General features: G+C 42.5%; 1 protein-coding gene across 8 annotated transcripts in view; it reads right to left on the bottom strand.

Annotated features, from left to right (window-relative positions):
* The window catches only part of PDZD2 (PDZ domain containing 2), a 341,923-nt gene that overhangs the window by 41,811 nt on the left and 284,566 nt on the right, over nucleotides 1-15,546 (bottom strand). For all 8 annotated transcript variants that reach the window (XM_074356721.1, XM_010955569.3, XM_074356728.1 and 5 more), the window contains 3 exons: nucleotides 12,108-12,219; nucleotides 3,987-4,132; nucleotides 809-928 (listed from right to left, as the gene is read on the bottom strand). In XM_074356721.1, coding sequence (XP_074212822.1) covers nucleotides 809-928; nucleotides 3,987-4,132; nucleotides 12,108-12,219 — 378 coding nt within the window. The remainder of the gene's footprint in view (nucleotides 1-808; nucleotides 929-3,986; nucleotides 4,133-12,107; nucleotides 12,220-15,546) is intronic.

Raw genomic sequence — 15,546 nt, 5'->3', positions numbered from 1 at the left:
GGGGTCCAGATTGTTACTGAAGTATTTAACTGAGGGCATCAGTCCCTGGGGCTCTATTTCACTGAAGGCGCCCTTCCCATTGTAGTATTTAACGGTCCTTCCCAACCAGGTTCGGAGTTAAGCTAACTAGCTGTAAAGTCAACTTTGTGTTCCCTTCACCATTTCCCTCCTCAGATCCATTTGCATTATGCTAGCTATGCATTACATTAAAAGGAGAAAGTTTTGGGTAAACAAATGAAATTGCCAATGTTTGACAACCTATGACCTCCAAAGATGCCAATTTCACACAGGTCAACTAACAGCTCATGAAAGTCATTTCATGCTATGCAGGTGCCATATTTGTTTTATTCTTTTGTTTCAGTCTTTCCAGTTTGTATAATATCAAAATGAGCATTTTGATATTTGTGTAATATCAAATTATTTGTATTCTTCTTCTTATGATAATGGCAATACCATGAGATTCATTCAAAAGGATAGCTGAGAGTCTTCCCTGAAGCTGCAGGGTCTGATTTTCTTTCAATAATGGTAAAAGTTGGGGCCTTCACTTCATCTTTGATTCTGCCCTAGCTGGCAGGTGGTGACTCCTTAAATCATAAGGGCAAAAAGGGTAGGACAAGGTCACTTGGAGGCCACAGGAGAGCATGCCAGGGAATCCACTCAGATCCACCCAAAGGCCACTTAATCTGTTCTTCTTCATACTTCTCACTTTTTTTTTCATGTAAAAGCAACAACACTAAAAAGTAAGCATTTCACAAATATATGCTAACGTTTACCTGGAGAGTAAAATGGTGCACAGAAAAGCGCTCACCTTGCCTTTTTCTTTGTACAGCCCAATAATAGAGATGACCGATGGCCGAATGAGTCTCCAAGGAGATTCCACCTGAGTAGCGCTTAGCGAGCGGGTGGACTTCTTCACAATGTGGTATTCCTAAAAGCCAGCACATGGCAAGGTCAGGGACGGACTCACTTATCCTGCTGTGGTCTCTGACATAAAAATACACTCAGATTTGGAAAATCTCAGTGGTCTTTTGTGTTAGCCGTTTTGCTCGGGTCTATCTGGTCCAGAGGCTTAAGTAAAGTTTACTATAAAGAACATTGAGGGAGTAGCCCCTCCTTCAATTGACCCCCGTGCCTTCTTCCTCCACATCAAGAACTGCTTGGAGACCACCTGGTGCTGCTCTTCTCTCAACCCCACTCCGCACACCCTACCTCTTGCTTCCGCGAGTGGAGTTAGGAACCGGAAACCAAGGGGCCTCACAGATGCAGAATGATCATCCTCTGGTCAGGTTCTCCCTTGGAAGTCACCCGTGCCCCCCATCCCAAATTCATAACCATGGTTAGAAAGTATCTCACCATTTTAAGCTTAATTCACTCACTCAAAACTTAGTAAGCCTTTGTTTTTTCTAAAACCCAAACCACAAACCCAGACAACTGTTATTCTATATTAAAAAAAAAAATCCCGCTGAGAAACTGCAGGAGCTTCAGTTCTAATCCCTCACATTTGGAAAATAAAATACTTTCCCACAAGCCACACTTTCCCTCTCTGGCACGCAGCGGCTCAAAAACCTCAACTGCTTTTTCCTGCTCCTCACCCGCCATGTACATGTGTGTTAGCAGGGGGCACTATTTATAACACAAACAAGAGAGTGAATGAATGAAGTACTAAAGCTCTGCTATAGCCTAGCTCCCGGTTACTCTTCCTTGAATGTACATTTCTCAAATGACACAGATATTCTCACATAAATTTTAAAAAAAGTCACTTCATGTTTAATACGAGAAAAGAGACACCAGAAAATAGTTTTTACCCTTAATTAGTATAGTTTACATTCAAAGGTAGAAAAGAGATGTCTGCTAATAATATTTTGGTATTCCTGGCAGCTTAGAACAATTATATTTGCAGTTTTACAAAATTATCTGTCAGCCACTTTGGCCTCCCAGACTCTGATTCATTAAAAAGATGATGTTGGTTTGGCAAGGTTATTACCCTTACCAAAACCGTCATGGAGATGGCCAGACACAGCCCGTGGGTTTGCAACCCATGAATACAGAGGTTCATGTGTAGACTCATAAGGAAACTCCTCCTCTGAGCTCCAGTCTCCAGCAGCACCTCATTTCATCTTTCCTTTGGGAACCAAGGGGAAGAACCAGAGGCCCGCATGCTTCACTGTTCTCTTGAAAAGAGTTTCCGGGGTCCCACTGCACTTTCCAGACCTCTGTTGTCCAATATGGCAGCCACGAGCCACCTGTGGCTATCTATATTTAAGTTAAGATGAATTCAAGTAAAAAATGCACTCCTCAGTCCCACTGGCCACGTTTCATGTGCTTTATAGACACAGGTGGCTGCCCTATTGGGCAACACAGGCATAACACATTTCCATCACTGCAGAGAGATTTCTTGGATAGCTCTATTCTAGACAATACTCAGTGCAAGGAGAGAGAAAAGGAAAAAAAAAAGAAAAGAAAAGGTGAATCCTGGGAGGAAAAGAAAAGGCAGAAAATAAGAAGAGAAGACAAGAGAAAGAACACTCTGAAGAGGAAAAAAAAGAGTTTCTTTTTAAAAAATCTTCACTAGCCTGTGCTTCCTGGTTCCTGGGAGCCTGGTTAGAAATAGATATTTCTGGGCTATAAACAGTGTTAGATTCCCTCAGCAGGTCGGTTAGGAAATCACCTCAATGCCGGGCATCCTTGGCCATGGTGGCAGCAAGCCCCCTCTCATCTTCGCACTAACTGAACTAACTCAAACAGTCTGACAACGTGGCTCTCCTACGACTTCCTGATCTTTCCCCGACTTTGCTGCTCCAAATGGATCTTTCTGGGCAGGCCACAGACCTGCCTCCAGACACGGGTCTGGAGGAGCTTTAACCAGACCCCGTGCAAGTTCTTTGCTCTGCTTTTTCTCCAAGCTCCAGCTCTTGAGTTGCCCTTACGTGGATTCAACACGAGTTATCTCCAACAGCAACTGCCTGTGAAACGTGGACACTTTTAAACCGTGTTGGTCAGGTCAAACGCCCTCCACAGTGATTCTGGCATCTCACTTTGAGAAAAATACTCGACCGCTTTGAGACTCAGCTCTCTTATCTGTGAAAGATGATACACCAAAAGCAAGGGCCCAATCCAGAGGCCCAAACCAGGTCTTTCAGAACTCAAGAGTCTCCAAGCACCTACAGGTGTCCCTGTTGCCACACCCTCCTCCCCATCCCTGCTTCATTGTGGGCCTGGGGACAAGATGCCAGTGACTCTTCTTGAGCCCTCTGGCTGATGGCACCAGGACTCGAAAAACACTCCTCGAGTTCCCCAGACACTGAGCCTGCCTCCAGCTTGGTCCTGAGACGTCCACCTGGCTGTGACGGGGCTGAGGGTGATGTCACTGAGGAGCTCCTGGGCAGGGTGATGGAGCCCCAAGCTCTCCTGGGGACAGAACATGCACATCACCCCTACCTCACCCGTCTCTGCAGCCTCCCTGACCTGGGCTGTCCGAGTCATTACTGTGTAACAGGGAGACCCCAGGCACGGCGCGCACGTGCACACACATTCCCTCCCTCTCTTGCACGTCCCCACACCCACCCGCCACCGGCTATGCTGACACGTGACACACCCACTAAACGAGATGGTGGTTCACCACAGACCGTGAGGCGCCGTTGTCTCCTGGCAGTTGAGAGCCGCTCTCGTTTCCAAAACACACAGTAGGAAGAGGATCAAGATTTTGAACTCCGACAAGGGATTTTTTTCCTTCTCTACTATTTTCACATCTTAGGCTGCCTTCCTTTTAGCCTCCCCAGCTAGACCTCACTGACAGTACTCTATCTCTACACCCAAATGCCCCTGGCCCCCGCAGAAGGGAAGTTCTTCAGGACACTGAAGCTCCTGCTGGTCTCTGAAAGAATCAAAGAAAACCTAGGGACCCAGGGCTGGTAACATGCTCTTCGTCCCTAACCAAGTAACTGAGCCTGGAAAAAAAAAGCAGGGGGCCCCATGGCCCTGCCTACCTGTGCTGTGCTCGTGGAGTCCAGCAGCTGGGGAAGGGAGTGCTTCCGGCCGTCTCGGGACACCTCCAGCATCCTGGCCCGGGGGTCCCCGTTCCGCACCATCAGCTCATTGTATTCTTCAACAGACTCTAGACGGTGTACACCCCCTTGAAACAACAGAGGGAAAACGTGACTGGATACAGAATGGAAAGAATCTAAAGAGCATACACAGGTGTCATCTCAGTGCCTTTACACCCACATTCACGGTCTCTCAGAAGGCCAGGTGTCCAGTGCTTTCACAGCGCCCAGCTCACCGCGGTCTACCATCCAGCTCTGCATAAGCTAGATGTGTGTTGAGGCCATAGTGCCAGACTACGAAGAAAGCGCTCATTTTTGAAGTGACCAGCTTGGATAAAGGGCAATGTTTATGTTTCATCCAAGTAAGATGGAGCTGTGGTTGATAAGGTAATAAACAACAGAGCGAATGCGTTCAGCAGATGCCTCTCTAGTGATGGAGGACTGTCACTCTGTGGGTGGTACTGTTCCATTGTTGGGGCAGCTGCTTTTTTTCATGTGTCGTAATGACTTTTTCAGTAAACTTTTAAAGTATAACAACTTACAGAAATGTGCACAAATCATTAAGGGTCCATTCAGTTCCATGAAATTTCACCAAGTGAACATGCCAATAACCAACATCCAGACTAAGAAACAGAATCGTACCAGGTCCCCAAATCCCCTTTTATGCCATTAACCACCCCCCACCCAAGGTTAACCATTATCTGACATCACTGATTACTTTTGCCTATTTTCAAACAAGTGAACGCACGCAGTAAGTTCGTTCTTTGTATCTGGCTCCTTGTTCTTAGTTTTGTGAGTGAAATTCTGCCATGTTACTGCATGCCCATAGTTTGTTCATGCCATTTCTGCATACTATTTTATTGTATAAACACATAACAACTTATTTATACATTCTATGCCTGAGGGACAACTGATTTGTTTCCAACTTTAGATCTAGAATAAGGGTCTGCAAACTTTTTTCTGTAAAGGCCAGATAGTAAATGTTTCAGGCTTTTATGGGTTACAAATGTCTCAGTCACACATTCTTTAAAAAAATTTTTTTATAATGCACTAGAAAGGTAGAAAGCCTTTCTATCTCTGGGCCATACAAATACAGCTGTGGGCAGTGGTTTGCTGACCCCTGATCTATACTGTCATTGGACATCCCATGCATGTCGTATCTGCTGCATGTACCTAGGAGGGGAGGGGCTGGGTTCCAGGTATGTGTTCACCATCACCACGTGGTATCACCAGGGTGCGTGAGTGCTAGTTTTATTGCATCCTTGTCATGCTTGGCAGTATCAGTCTTTTTAATTATAGCCATTCTGGCGGATATATATTGGTATTTCACTGTGTCTCACTGATGACTAATGAGATTGAGCTTCTTCTCAAATATTCAGGGCTGTTTTTCTTTTGTAAAGTTGTAAAGAGGCTGTTCAAGCCTTTTGCTCATTTCCTTTACTGGGTTTCTCTCTGTTAATTTAGTTTTTTTTTTTTTAAATTGTTAATATATTTTGGATGTGAGTCCTTCATGGCATCTATGTACTGCAAATATCTTCTCCATGCCTGTGACTTGACTTCTCACTCTCTCAATGGTATTTTTTGATGAACAGAAGCTCATAATTCTAATGTGGAATATATCACACTCTCCCTTTACAGTTAGTACTCTTGTGTCTTAAACTATTACAGTAAAGATTTTTAAAGGGATCTTTATCAATACCTAGTTTTTGAGACACTATTTTAAAATTAAATAATTTGAGGGAATTTAATCTTTTAAAATTTATTTATTTTTTGTTGACATATAGTTGATATATCATATAAATTACAGCTGTACAATATAGTGATTCACAATTTTTAGGTCTTTTTTTCCCTTTCTTCTTTTTGTTCTCTTCTCTTGTGATGTGATGACTATCTTTAGCATTATGTTTGGATTCCTTTCTCTTTTTTGTGTGTGTACATCTATTATCGACTTTTGGTTTGCGGTTACCATGAGGTTTTGGTATAGCAGTCTATATACATGTATGACTACACACATACACACACACACACATATATACACACACACACAGGATTGTTTTAAGTTGCTGATCTCTTAATTTCAAATGCATTTTAGACACCCTGCATTTGTATTCTCCCCTCACACTTACTGGTTTTGATAACATATTTTACATCTAATTATTTTGTGTATCGTTTAACTGCTTATTGTGGGTAGATGATTTTACTATTGCAATTAAGCTCTGCTGGCCTTTAAAACCAAATGCTCTTGGGGCTCTTTCTCCTGATGCTGGAACCTCGGGCTGGGCAGCCGGACGTGGGGCTCAGAACTCTCACGCCTCTGCCACTTAATTATTCTCCAGTGTGTGGGTTGCCTATCCAAGGGGTATGAAGCTCGATTATATCACAAGCACACCCCTCCTACCATCTCGCTGTAGTTCCCTCTTTATGTTTCCAGTTGAAGAAGGTCTTTTTTGGTAGGTTCCAGTCTTTCTTTATCGATGGTTGTTTAGCAGTCAGTTGTGTGATTCACAATTTTTAAAGTTTACTCCATTTATAGTTATTATGAAATATTTGCTGTATTACCCGTGTTGTATAATATATCCTTGTAGCTTACTTACACCTAATAGTTTGTACCCCTTAATCCCTTAACTCCTATATTCTTTATCAGTTCATCTGTTGAGGGACACTTAGGTTGCTTCCATATCTTGGCAATTGTAAACAATGTTGCTCAGAACTTTGGGGTGCATTTATACTTTCTTTTTTTTTTTAACATTTTTTATTGATTTATAATCATTTTACAATGTGTCAAATTCCAGTGTTCAGCACAATTTTTCAGTCATTCATGGACATACACACACTCATTGTCACATTTTTTTCTCTGTGAGTTATCATAACATTTTGTGTATATTTCCCTGTGCTATACAGTGTAATCTTGTTTATCTATTCTACAGTTTTGAAATCCCAGGCTATCCCTTCCCACCCTCCACCCCCCTGGTAACCACAAGTCTGTATTCTCTGTCTGTGAGTCTATTTCTGTCCTGTATTTACGCTTTGTTTTTGTTTGTTTGTTTTTGTTTTTGTTTTTTAGATTCCACATATGATCGATCTTATATGGTATTTTTCTTTCTCTTTCTGGCTTACTTCACTTAGAATGACATTCTCCAGGAGCATCCATGTTGCTGCAAATGGCATTATGTTGTCGGTTTTTATGGCTGAGTAGTATTCCATTGTATAAATATACCACTTCTTCTTTATCCAGTCACCTGTTGATGGACATTTAGGCTGTTTCCATGTTTTGGCTATTGTAAATAGTGCTGCTATGAACATTGGGGTGCAGGTGTCATCCTGAAGTAGATTTCCTTCTGGATACAAGCCCAGGAGTGGGATTCCTGGGTCATATGGTAAGTCTATTCCTAGTCTTTTGAGGAATCTCCACACTGTTTTCCATAGTGGCTGCATCAAACTGCATTCCCACCAGCAGTGTAGGAGGGTTCCCCTTTCTCCACAGCCTCTCCAGCATTTGTCATTTGTGGATTTTTGAATGACGGCCATTCTGACTGGTGTGAGGTGATACCTCATTGTAGTTTTGATTTGCATTTCTCTGATAATTAGTGATATTGAGCATTTTTTCATGTGCTTTTTGATCATTTGTATGTCTTCCTTGGAGAATTGCTTGTTTAGGTCTTCTGCCCATTTTTGGATTGGGTTGTTTATTTTTTTCTTATTGAGTCGTATGAGCTGCTTATATATTCTGGAGATCAAGCCTTTGTCAGTTTCACTTGCAAAAATTTTCTCCCATTCCGTAGGTTTTCTTCTTGCTTTACTTCTGGTTTCCTTTGCTGTGCAGAAGCTTGTAAGTTTCATTAGGTCCCATTTGTTTATTCTTGCGAATTAGAGTTTTTGGGGTTTTTTTTCAGATGTATACCTAGGAGTGGGAGAGTGGAATTGCTGGGTCATGTGGTAATCCTATTTTTAATTTTTTTTTTAATCTGTAAGTATTTTATTCCATTTTCAAAAGATACTCTCACTGGGCATAGGATTCTAGATCAATTCATTTTTTAGCCCTTTAAAATGTTATATATTGCCTTCTTGCTTACATTTTTCTGAAAAGAAGTCAGCAAACCTTCATTTTGTTACTACCCTGTATATAATTTCTCCTCTAGTTGCCCTATTTTTAATTTTTTGAGAAACCTCCATACTGTTTTCTACAGTGGTGGCAGCAGTTTACATTCCCACCAATAGTGTACGAGGGTTTAAGGGACTTTAATCTTAAATGATGGATCAATTACATTGAATATAACTATAATCACATTACAACGTTTACATTATACACCATATATGTGTATATGCATGTATATATACACGTTTGTGTATAAAGCTATATATACATATAGATTCTTTGAACTGTCAAAATATCCTAGACTATGTAATGTTTCATTTGATGACCTAAAATTTCAATTTATTTAAAAATATCTCAGGAAGTTTTTCATGGAATAAAACAAGATGATTTTGTACTCTTTTAAAAACGATCTATTGATGAGCTTTTAATAATGATGGAAAGTTAGAGTAGCGCTGATACAGTTATATTACAATGGACATCACTAAAGGTTTGGTTTCTCAAAAATTACTTATATTTGTGATACAAATTGCAGGTTTTCAAACACTTGAAATTCCTTTGCAATCAAAGAAAAACTTTCATTTAAAAAGATCACAAACCTAAAGCATTAACATGGATAAATCAAAAATACCAAAATTGAAAGGGAAACTTGCTGGCAAAATAGGAGGTGTGAAGTAAAGAAAACTGGTTAGAACGTTAGGAAAAATGTTCCATGAAATCGCGTTAGTCATTTTGGGGCCAGACTGGGCAAAACCTGAGCGGAAATGGCTGGAACCTCTTTACAGAACCTCCTTAATAATTCATGACTTAATAATTCACAACCAGTTGATCTATCTTGGCATGCTTACTCATCTGAAAAAGATTTATTAGAAGAAAATTCCTTTTGAGCTGACAGGGAAGCACTTGCCATCAACAGAAGAGAAACCACATACGGTAGTGTCTGTAGATAATATGCTGATATGTGAATACCAGAGTGACTCACTTTAAGAAAATATGAAATAGATACCCAAGTTTACAGGACAGAGAAATTAGGAGCTGATCACATTAAAATCTCCTGTATTCAAATGTCTTTAGACTGAACATATTTCACAGCACTGAATGAAGAACCAATTCCTTAAGCCTGTTTAACGTGCCTCCAAATTACTTTTCCAGTCTTATCTCCCACTACTCTGCTGCATGAATTCATTGCTCTAGCCTGCTGATTCTCAAAGGAGAGGTTCCATCCTCCATCGGCATCCTTTCCAAAACTGGGGAGCGTATAAATATCTCTTGACGTTTTACCCAACTTTGCCCGCACCATCACCTCCCATGCCAAGTCTCCTTCCCCCTAATCTCTCTGCTGGGTTGAATCATTGCTACTATTAGATTACTGGATCTTTCAAATAGACGAGGAGGAAAAACAGTTGCCAAAAACTTCTCTAACCAATTCTTTTCCCATTGTCCCTAAATCTTTCTCATGCATTTTATCCCAAGTCTAGACCACTATTTTCCGCCGCAGGTGTTCCACCAAGTCCTGTCAACATACTGGCCTTCCTTTATCCTGCATCCTCTGGATGGCTTTCCCCAGCACCACGACCCAGAGAGACTCCCAAACTCTGTACCTCTTAAGCGTGTCTTATCATCATGTACAAGTTCTTGAGAATCTTCCTGTCTGAACCCATTCAAACATCTTCCCCTCTTGAGAGGGAAAGAGAACAATGATAATGAAAATGGAAATGACAGTGATGAGCATGATATTAATGATGACAGTGGTAACGACGGTGGCAGCCACTACGTCGTGAGGGCCCCTTGCTGCCACATCTTGGAATGGTTGCACCATGTGCATTCTCTCAACTGGATCTTTCAACAAATGCCGGCACTTAGAAGGCACCCACACTGATTTGCAGAATAAAGTTACATTATAAAGCCTCATCTTACAGATGAAAAAAACAGAGACCCAGAGAAGTCAAGTCACATGTCCCAGGTCACACAACCAGTAGTGGCAGAGTTAGGAATTGAACATGGTTCTTCCTGACTTCATGCATGTGCTTCTTCTGCTATATGTCCTTGTTATGGCATTGGATATGGGAAAAATATAGGAACAGAGGGTGGCATCCATTTGTGGCAAAGAGTAGCCAGTTCTGGATTTACTACGGAGCTGAATGTCCTGCATGTTCAAAACTAATAGTATGAACACAGAGAATCATGGACCTGGGAGGTTGTCAGTAATGTCCCCCTCCCCACATCTATATCTGTAAAGCCCCACACTGGGGAATGGGATTCCTTCTAAGATCCACAGGAAGCTAAGGGGTGGGCAGGAAGAATTCTGCTTGGAAGGCAGTTCTTTTTGCTGACTGAATGAGTGACCTTTGGGATCCCCTTAACTTCTCTGTTCTCACTCATAAAATGAGGAATGTGATAGCACTGGTTTCAAAGGTCCCTGTACTTCCCCAGAGCTCTATGACCCTCCCCTGGGAACAGTCTATAAGGTGCCAATCAGACAGCTGACCTAAAGATCTCCTCCCCTCCCCCCTCTCCCCACCCCTGCGACCCCACCCCAAACACACACAGGATTTAGATGCATTTCTCTCAGCCCTGCCTCAGGGCTGAAGGGGAGCTGGTCATTATCTCCATGGGAGGACCATTAGCATGAGCCCCCCTGCAAGACTTAAGTAGCTTCTGATTGTCACGTTGCTTTTCGTGGCAGACCCACATCCTAACACTCAGACACTACCTAATTAGTCTGAGTTACGAATACAAAGCCGTTCATTTTGTTACCCAGGGTTTTTTGTTTTTGTTTTTGTTTTTTAAAGTGGATGTATTCTATGGTCCTAAACTTGCCACCTTACCTGAGAATAGTAGAGGGGCAGGCAATGTGGGCGGGGGTGCTCTTGGCTGGCAGCCACAGACATCACCCCTCCAATGATTTTGGCGGCAGGAAGATGCAACTGACATTTTGGGGGGTGGTAACACCATGCTTTGCACTAGGTGCTTTTCCATGTGTTTTTTGTTTGTTTTAATCTGCTCAGCCTTTCAAAGTCAGGACTGTCATAGTTCCTTTTTTAGGTGAGGGAGTGGAAGTTTAGGAAGGTTAAATAACCAGCTCAAGGGCTGAAGAGTAAACTGGATTCTGCTTTTCCTGCTAGACCAGAGGTCTTTTCCAGGTGGGAACCAGGGCTGATGTCTCCATGAGACCAACAGACACAGTGCTGAGGGCCCCTGCCACTTTTCAGGGCCCGCAGAAATACTTTAATTTTTTTTTTAATTCAGAAGAAAAAAATGAACATAATAGTAATGAATAGATCATAATTAATCCAGCTTGTGTATTTATAGCAATGCAACTATAAAATATAATTTTTAGTTTTCTTTTTTTCCTTTTTCCCAGTCGAAAGAGCCTGTCTAGGAAAAAGTGCCTCAGACCATGAAAGTCACAATGGGTCCCCACACACAGCCTCAGACTCTCTCAGGGCCAAGGCCAGCTGCTCTGAGGATACACCCAGGAAATGTCAAATCTATTTATTGCAAAAGATAAACTCCACCCCAATTCCATCCCATTTCCCCTCCTGTTTAGTTGAGATGCAGATTTGATGTTAAATAAATAGCTATTTGCCCCATGTTCTGATGGACCACCAAGGGTTTAGGGGAGAGGTATGCTTGCTGGGAAGACAGGCCACCAGGAATATCTTACCATGAAAGGGTCACCTTAAGCCCTGTTGAAGTAAATGAATCAAACACAACAGGAGACTTAAGTTTAAGCAGAGACAAACAGAGATGTTGACATCACTTCTTTATGACTCAGATGAAAATACTCATGTGGGCAGCCAGGCTGAAGGCAGTTGTTATGCCCGGGGCATGTACCATTAAAAGAGAGAACAATTTTGAGGTTTTAAGAAAAAAAAAAAAAAGAGCTCATCCTGCTAATGACTTAATCTTCCCACTCCTGAGGCTGGATGCTCATTTTCAGGCAGGCGTATTAGGCAGAGTCCACTTACCTGAAAGACGACTCTTGAGCTTCATTTTACTGCTGCCCTGCTTGGGACTTTCCAAGTTCCCCTTGGATTCCTCGGGGCCACATGCATCCTGGGGCTCCTCCGTCCCAGGCATCTGAAATGCAGAGAGCCCAGAGCTGACGGGAGAGGCTGGCTGTGATCACTGATGCCATCCTCAAGGCTCAAGGTACAGCAGTATAAGTGTCATATGAGGAAAAAGTCTCATAGGATCAAAGCACAGCCCTTCAGATAACCTGGAACCACACAGCCTCATGTTGACAAGTTCCTCCTCAGCACCCATCTGACCAGCATCTCACCATGCAGCACAGGACCAGGGAGGTTTCAAACTGGAAAGGGCCCGAGGGGCTGTTTTGTCTCTTGAGAGAGCATGTGGTTCAAGGTCACCCAGGTGGTCACAAAGCCACAGCTAGAGTTCAGGTCTCCTGACTGGTGGGTCAGTGCTTTTCCCTACAGTGCAAGCTGCAACAATATTATAACCAGAAATCTAAATTCAAATCTAAGATTCTTAAAATACAGTAAAGCTCCAGAGCCTGGCTAGCATGAGACTCTTAAAATACAGTAAAGCTTTGATTTTTAACTACAACCAAATAACTACATGAGCTACATGTAACCGAATAACTACACTCCTGGGTCACTAGATATTCCATGTGTTATACTCCTGTTAAAAAGAAACATCAAGTCCAAAATGGAGTCACTTGTGCTAAGCTCCACTAAGACTTCATACCTAAAGTAACTGCAGTTTCAGACTCTCCTACGAGTAGAATTTTAAACCGGTCGATTTGGAATCTCCTTGTCAGTGAGGTAATATGCCTCAAATCCCCTGTTTTCTCTAAGGGACAGTAACCTTGTCTGAAATAATCTGATATCAAGCAAGACCCTGTGGGGTCCTCCCTGTTATGAATCTTTCTGGGTCTCCCATTTCTGGTTTGTAGGAAATAGACTTCATTCAGTCTCCTGGAGCTTCCCTGCATTCCAAAGGACAGATTCAGACAGTTGCTAATCAGGGAAAGGAGGGAATGGGAGGAGCAATCAAGAAACAATAGTGCAGCCTTGGGGCAGGGTCCCAGTTGTTTCTCAAGGAATATATACAACTATTCCTCAGTTCCTCTGCAAGAACTAAGGTCCCCCAACCCCTCCCTGCCTCTTGTTTATGGAAAAGTTGAAATCTCCCAGGCCTTAGATGGCTTTTTTTCTGGGAGACACTGTGTTCACTAGATTGCGGGTATTCTGATTAAAAGCAACTTTCCTTTTTGTTATCAAGACTGTTGCCCCCAGGATCATACCCCTGCCCCTCCCTCAAATAGAAACCAATTTCTCTTATCTAAGTCTCAGGGGGCAGCTGGAAAGAGAAACAAGAACTGATTAGAACCTGCGAGAAGCCCAAGATGGTGGAGGATTTGACTTCCAGTGGACCCTAAGCCTCATTATACAGTCATTATAATACATTAGCATGCTAAGTGACACACCCACCAGCACCCGGACAGCTGATTGCCATGACAACAGTCAGAAAAGTCCATATAAGGACGGAAAAGAAAGGCAATTGGCTCCAGCACACCTGGAATGAGGATATGATGCTGGAAGCTTGCCATAGAAGTCCACATGACCTGCCCAGGGCTGGAGCTGCCTCTACCAGCCATCTTGGCTGACAGTTCCCCCTCGAGCCCCTTTCTTTCCTTTTCCTCTTCTGAGCAATAAAAAAACCATGCCCTTTGTCCCTCTGCCTCTGCTGCAAATTCCTTCACAGCCAGTGGCAAGGACCCACACTTTTATGGGCTCCCTAGTTTAGGGGTCTCTCTACCTGCTAACAGATCTATTCTTGTAACTTCCTTGTCCCACCCTCTTTCTTCCTATAAAACCTTCCATTTTGTACAACTCCTTGGAGTGCCTTTCTGCTTTCTAGACAAGATGCTGCCTAATGCTTGAATCCCTGAATAAAGCCAATTAGATCTTCAAATTTACTCAGTTGAATTTTGTTTTTAACACTCCTGAGTACTGATTAAACACCTTCCAGAATCAAGCACCACCCAGGACACACAGAGGCATCTACATAGTCAGCCTACACACCTGTAAGTTGTGTGTCTACATTATCAGACCCCAAGAGGTGATGTAGAAAGACTGACCCCAAAACCCTCCATCTGAGAGAGCCCAACATGCTAAGAAGAGCTATGCTTATTAGAGAGGAGAAAGAGATGCAAGCACTTAAGAATGTTTATATAATTATCTGGGGAGTAAATTTACATGCACAAAACTTAGGAGATACATCAAACAAATAAGCTCTCTCATTTGAATTTTTCTTGAGATTCTAGATTAAAAAAGTCATATTAATTAAAATAGACAAGATTCATACTAAGGAACATGTATTACTTTAAAAAGACACAGAAGATTTCCTTTATCACTTAGCAGCCATTGGAAAGTCATGTACTTATAATGTAAAAAAAAAAAAACCCTGAATTTTAACAGATAATAAAAATTATACATTATATATCAAATTCAGTTTATGCAAATGTATAAAGCAAGCAGAAGAGTAATCTCCCAGCTTTTAAAAGAGGTAACTGTTTACACCTAAATCTTACATGTAACGTAAAAGATTTCGAAGATTTCCCCCATCCCCCTCAAGTTCAAGTATCTTTCTGGATGAGACGGAAAGAATAAAAGAAATGGTCTGAGAAATGAGCAGATGTAGGCAAATTGAGGAAGAGGCATTGGGAAAACAAATTAATCTTGATATATAATACCGAGATAAATTTGGTGAATTCCTACCACAATGTCAGGGATTGGCAGGTCTCCAGGTTTAAATTAGGAATTAAAGGCAAGAACAGAACTCTGAGCGTGATTTTAGAGATTCTCTAGAAGGACATCTTTCTCGACACCAAATTGGGACATCACTTTATACACAGTGCAAAGAAGCCTCTTGGAGACACGCCAGGGATCGGGCACAGAAGGAGACGTGCAAATAGAACTCATCCAGGGAGAAGCCTCAGGGCCTTCCCTCTGCTTGGCTTAAAAACTTTATGGAAAGAATCTGTCTCCAGACTGTAAACAGTAATTACTGGAGACGGAGTTACATTCCTGGTTCTTTCTGGTTACACTACCTGACCCAGGCTCCCAGAGAAAGGTATTCCTTGGTTTGCAAGCCATTGCCTCCCCCGGTGCCCATGACGTGGGTGGCTTATTACACAGTGGCTGAGTCTCAAACCATCAGAAAGGCTGACTGAGAAGCTCACACCAAGGGAGGGAAACAATCCCAACCGACTGTTTCTGGACCTACGAGGTTTCCTCCTCCCCCTCCCCACTCCAGTTTTCCAGTACAGCCCCAGAGTTGCATACACTCTCAGAAGACTCACAGAAGGAAAGGGACCTGCCCGAGGCTGCTCAACTCATGACAGGCAAGGCTGCGACTTCACATTCAGTCTCTGGATTC

This window comes from Camelus bactrianus, chromosome 3 (assembly GCF_048773025.1).
Source record: "Camelus bactrianus isolate YW-2024 breed Bactrian camel chromosome 3, ASM4877302v1, whole genome shotgun sequence".
NCBI classification, from domain to species: Eukaryota; Metazoa; Chordata; class Mammalia; order Artiodactyla; family Camelidae; genus Camelus; species Camelus bactrianus.
The sequence above is the reverse complement of the archived record's forward strand: the minus strand, read 5'-3'. Positions and strand labels throughout refer to the sequence as shown.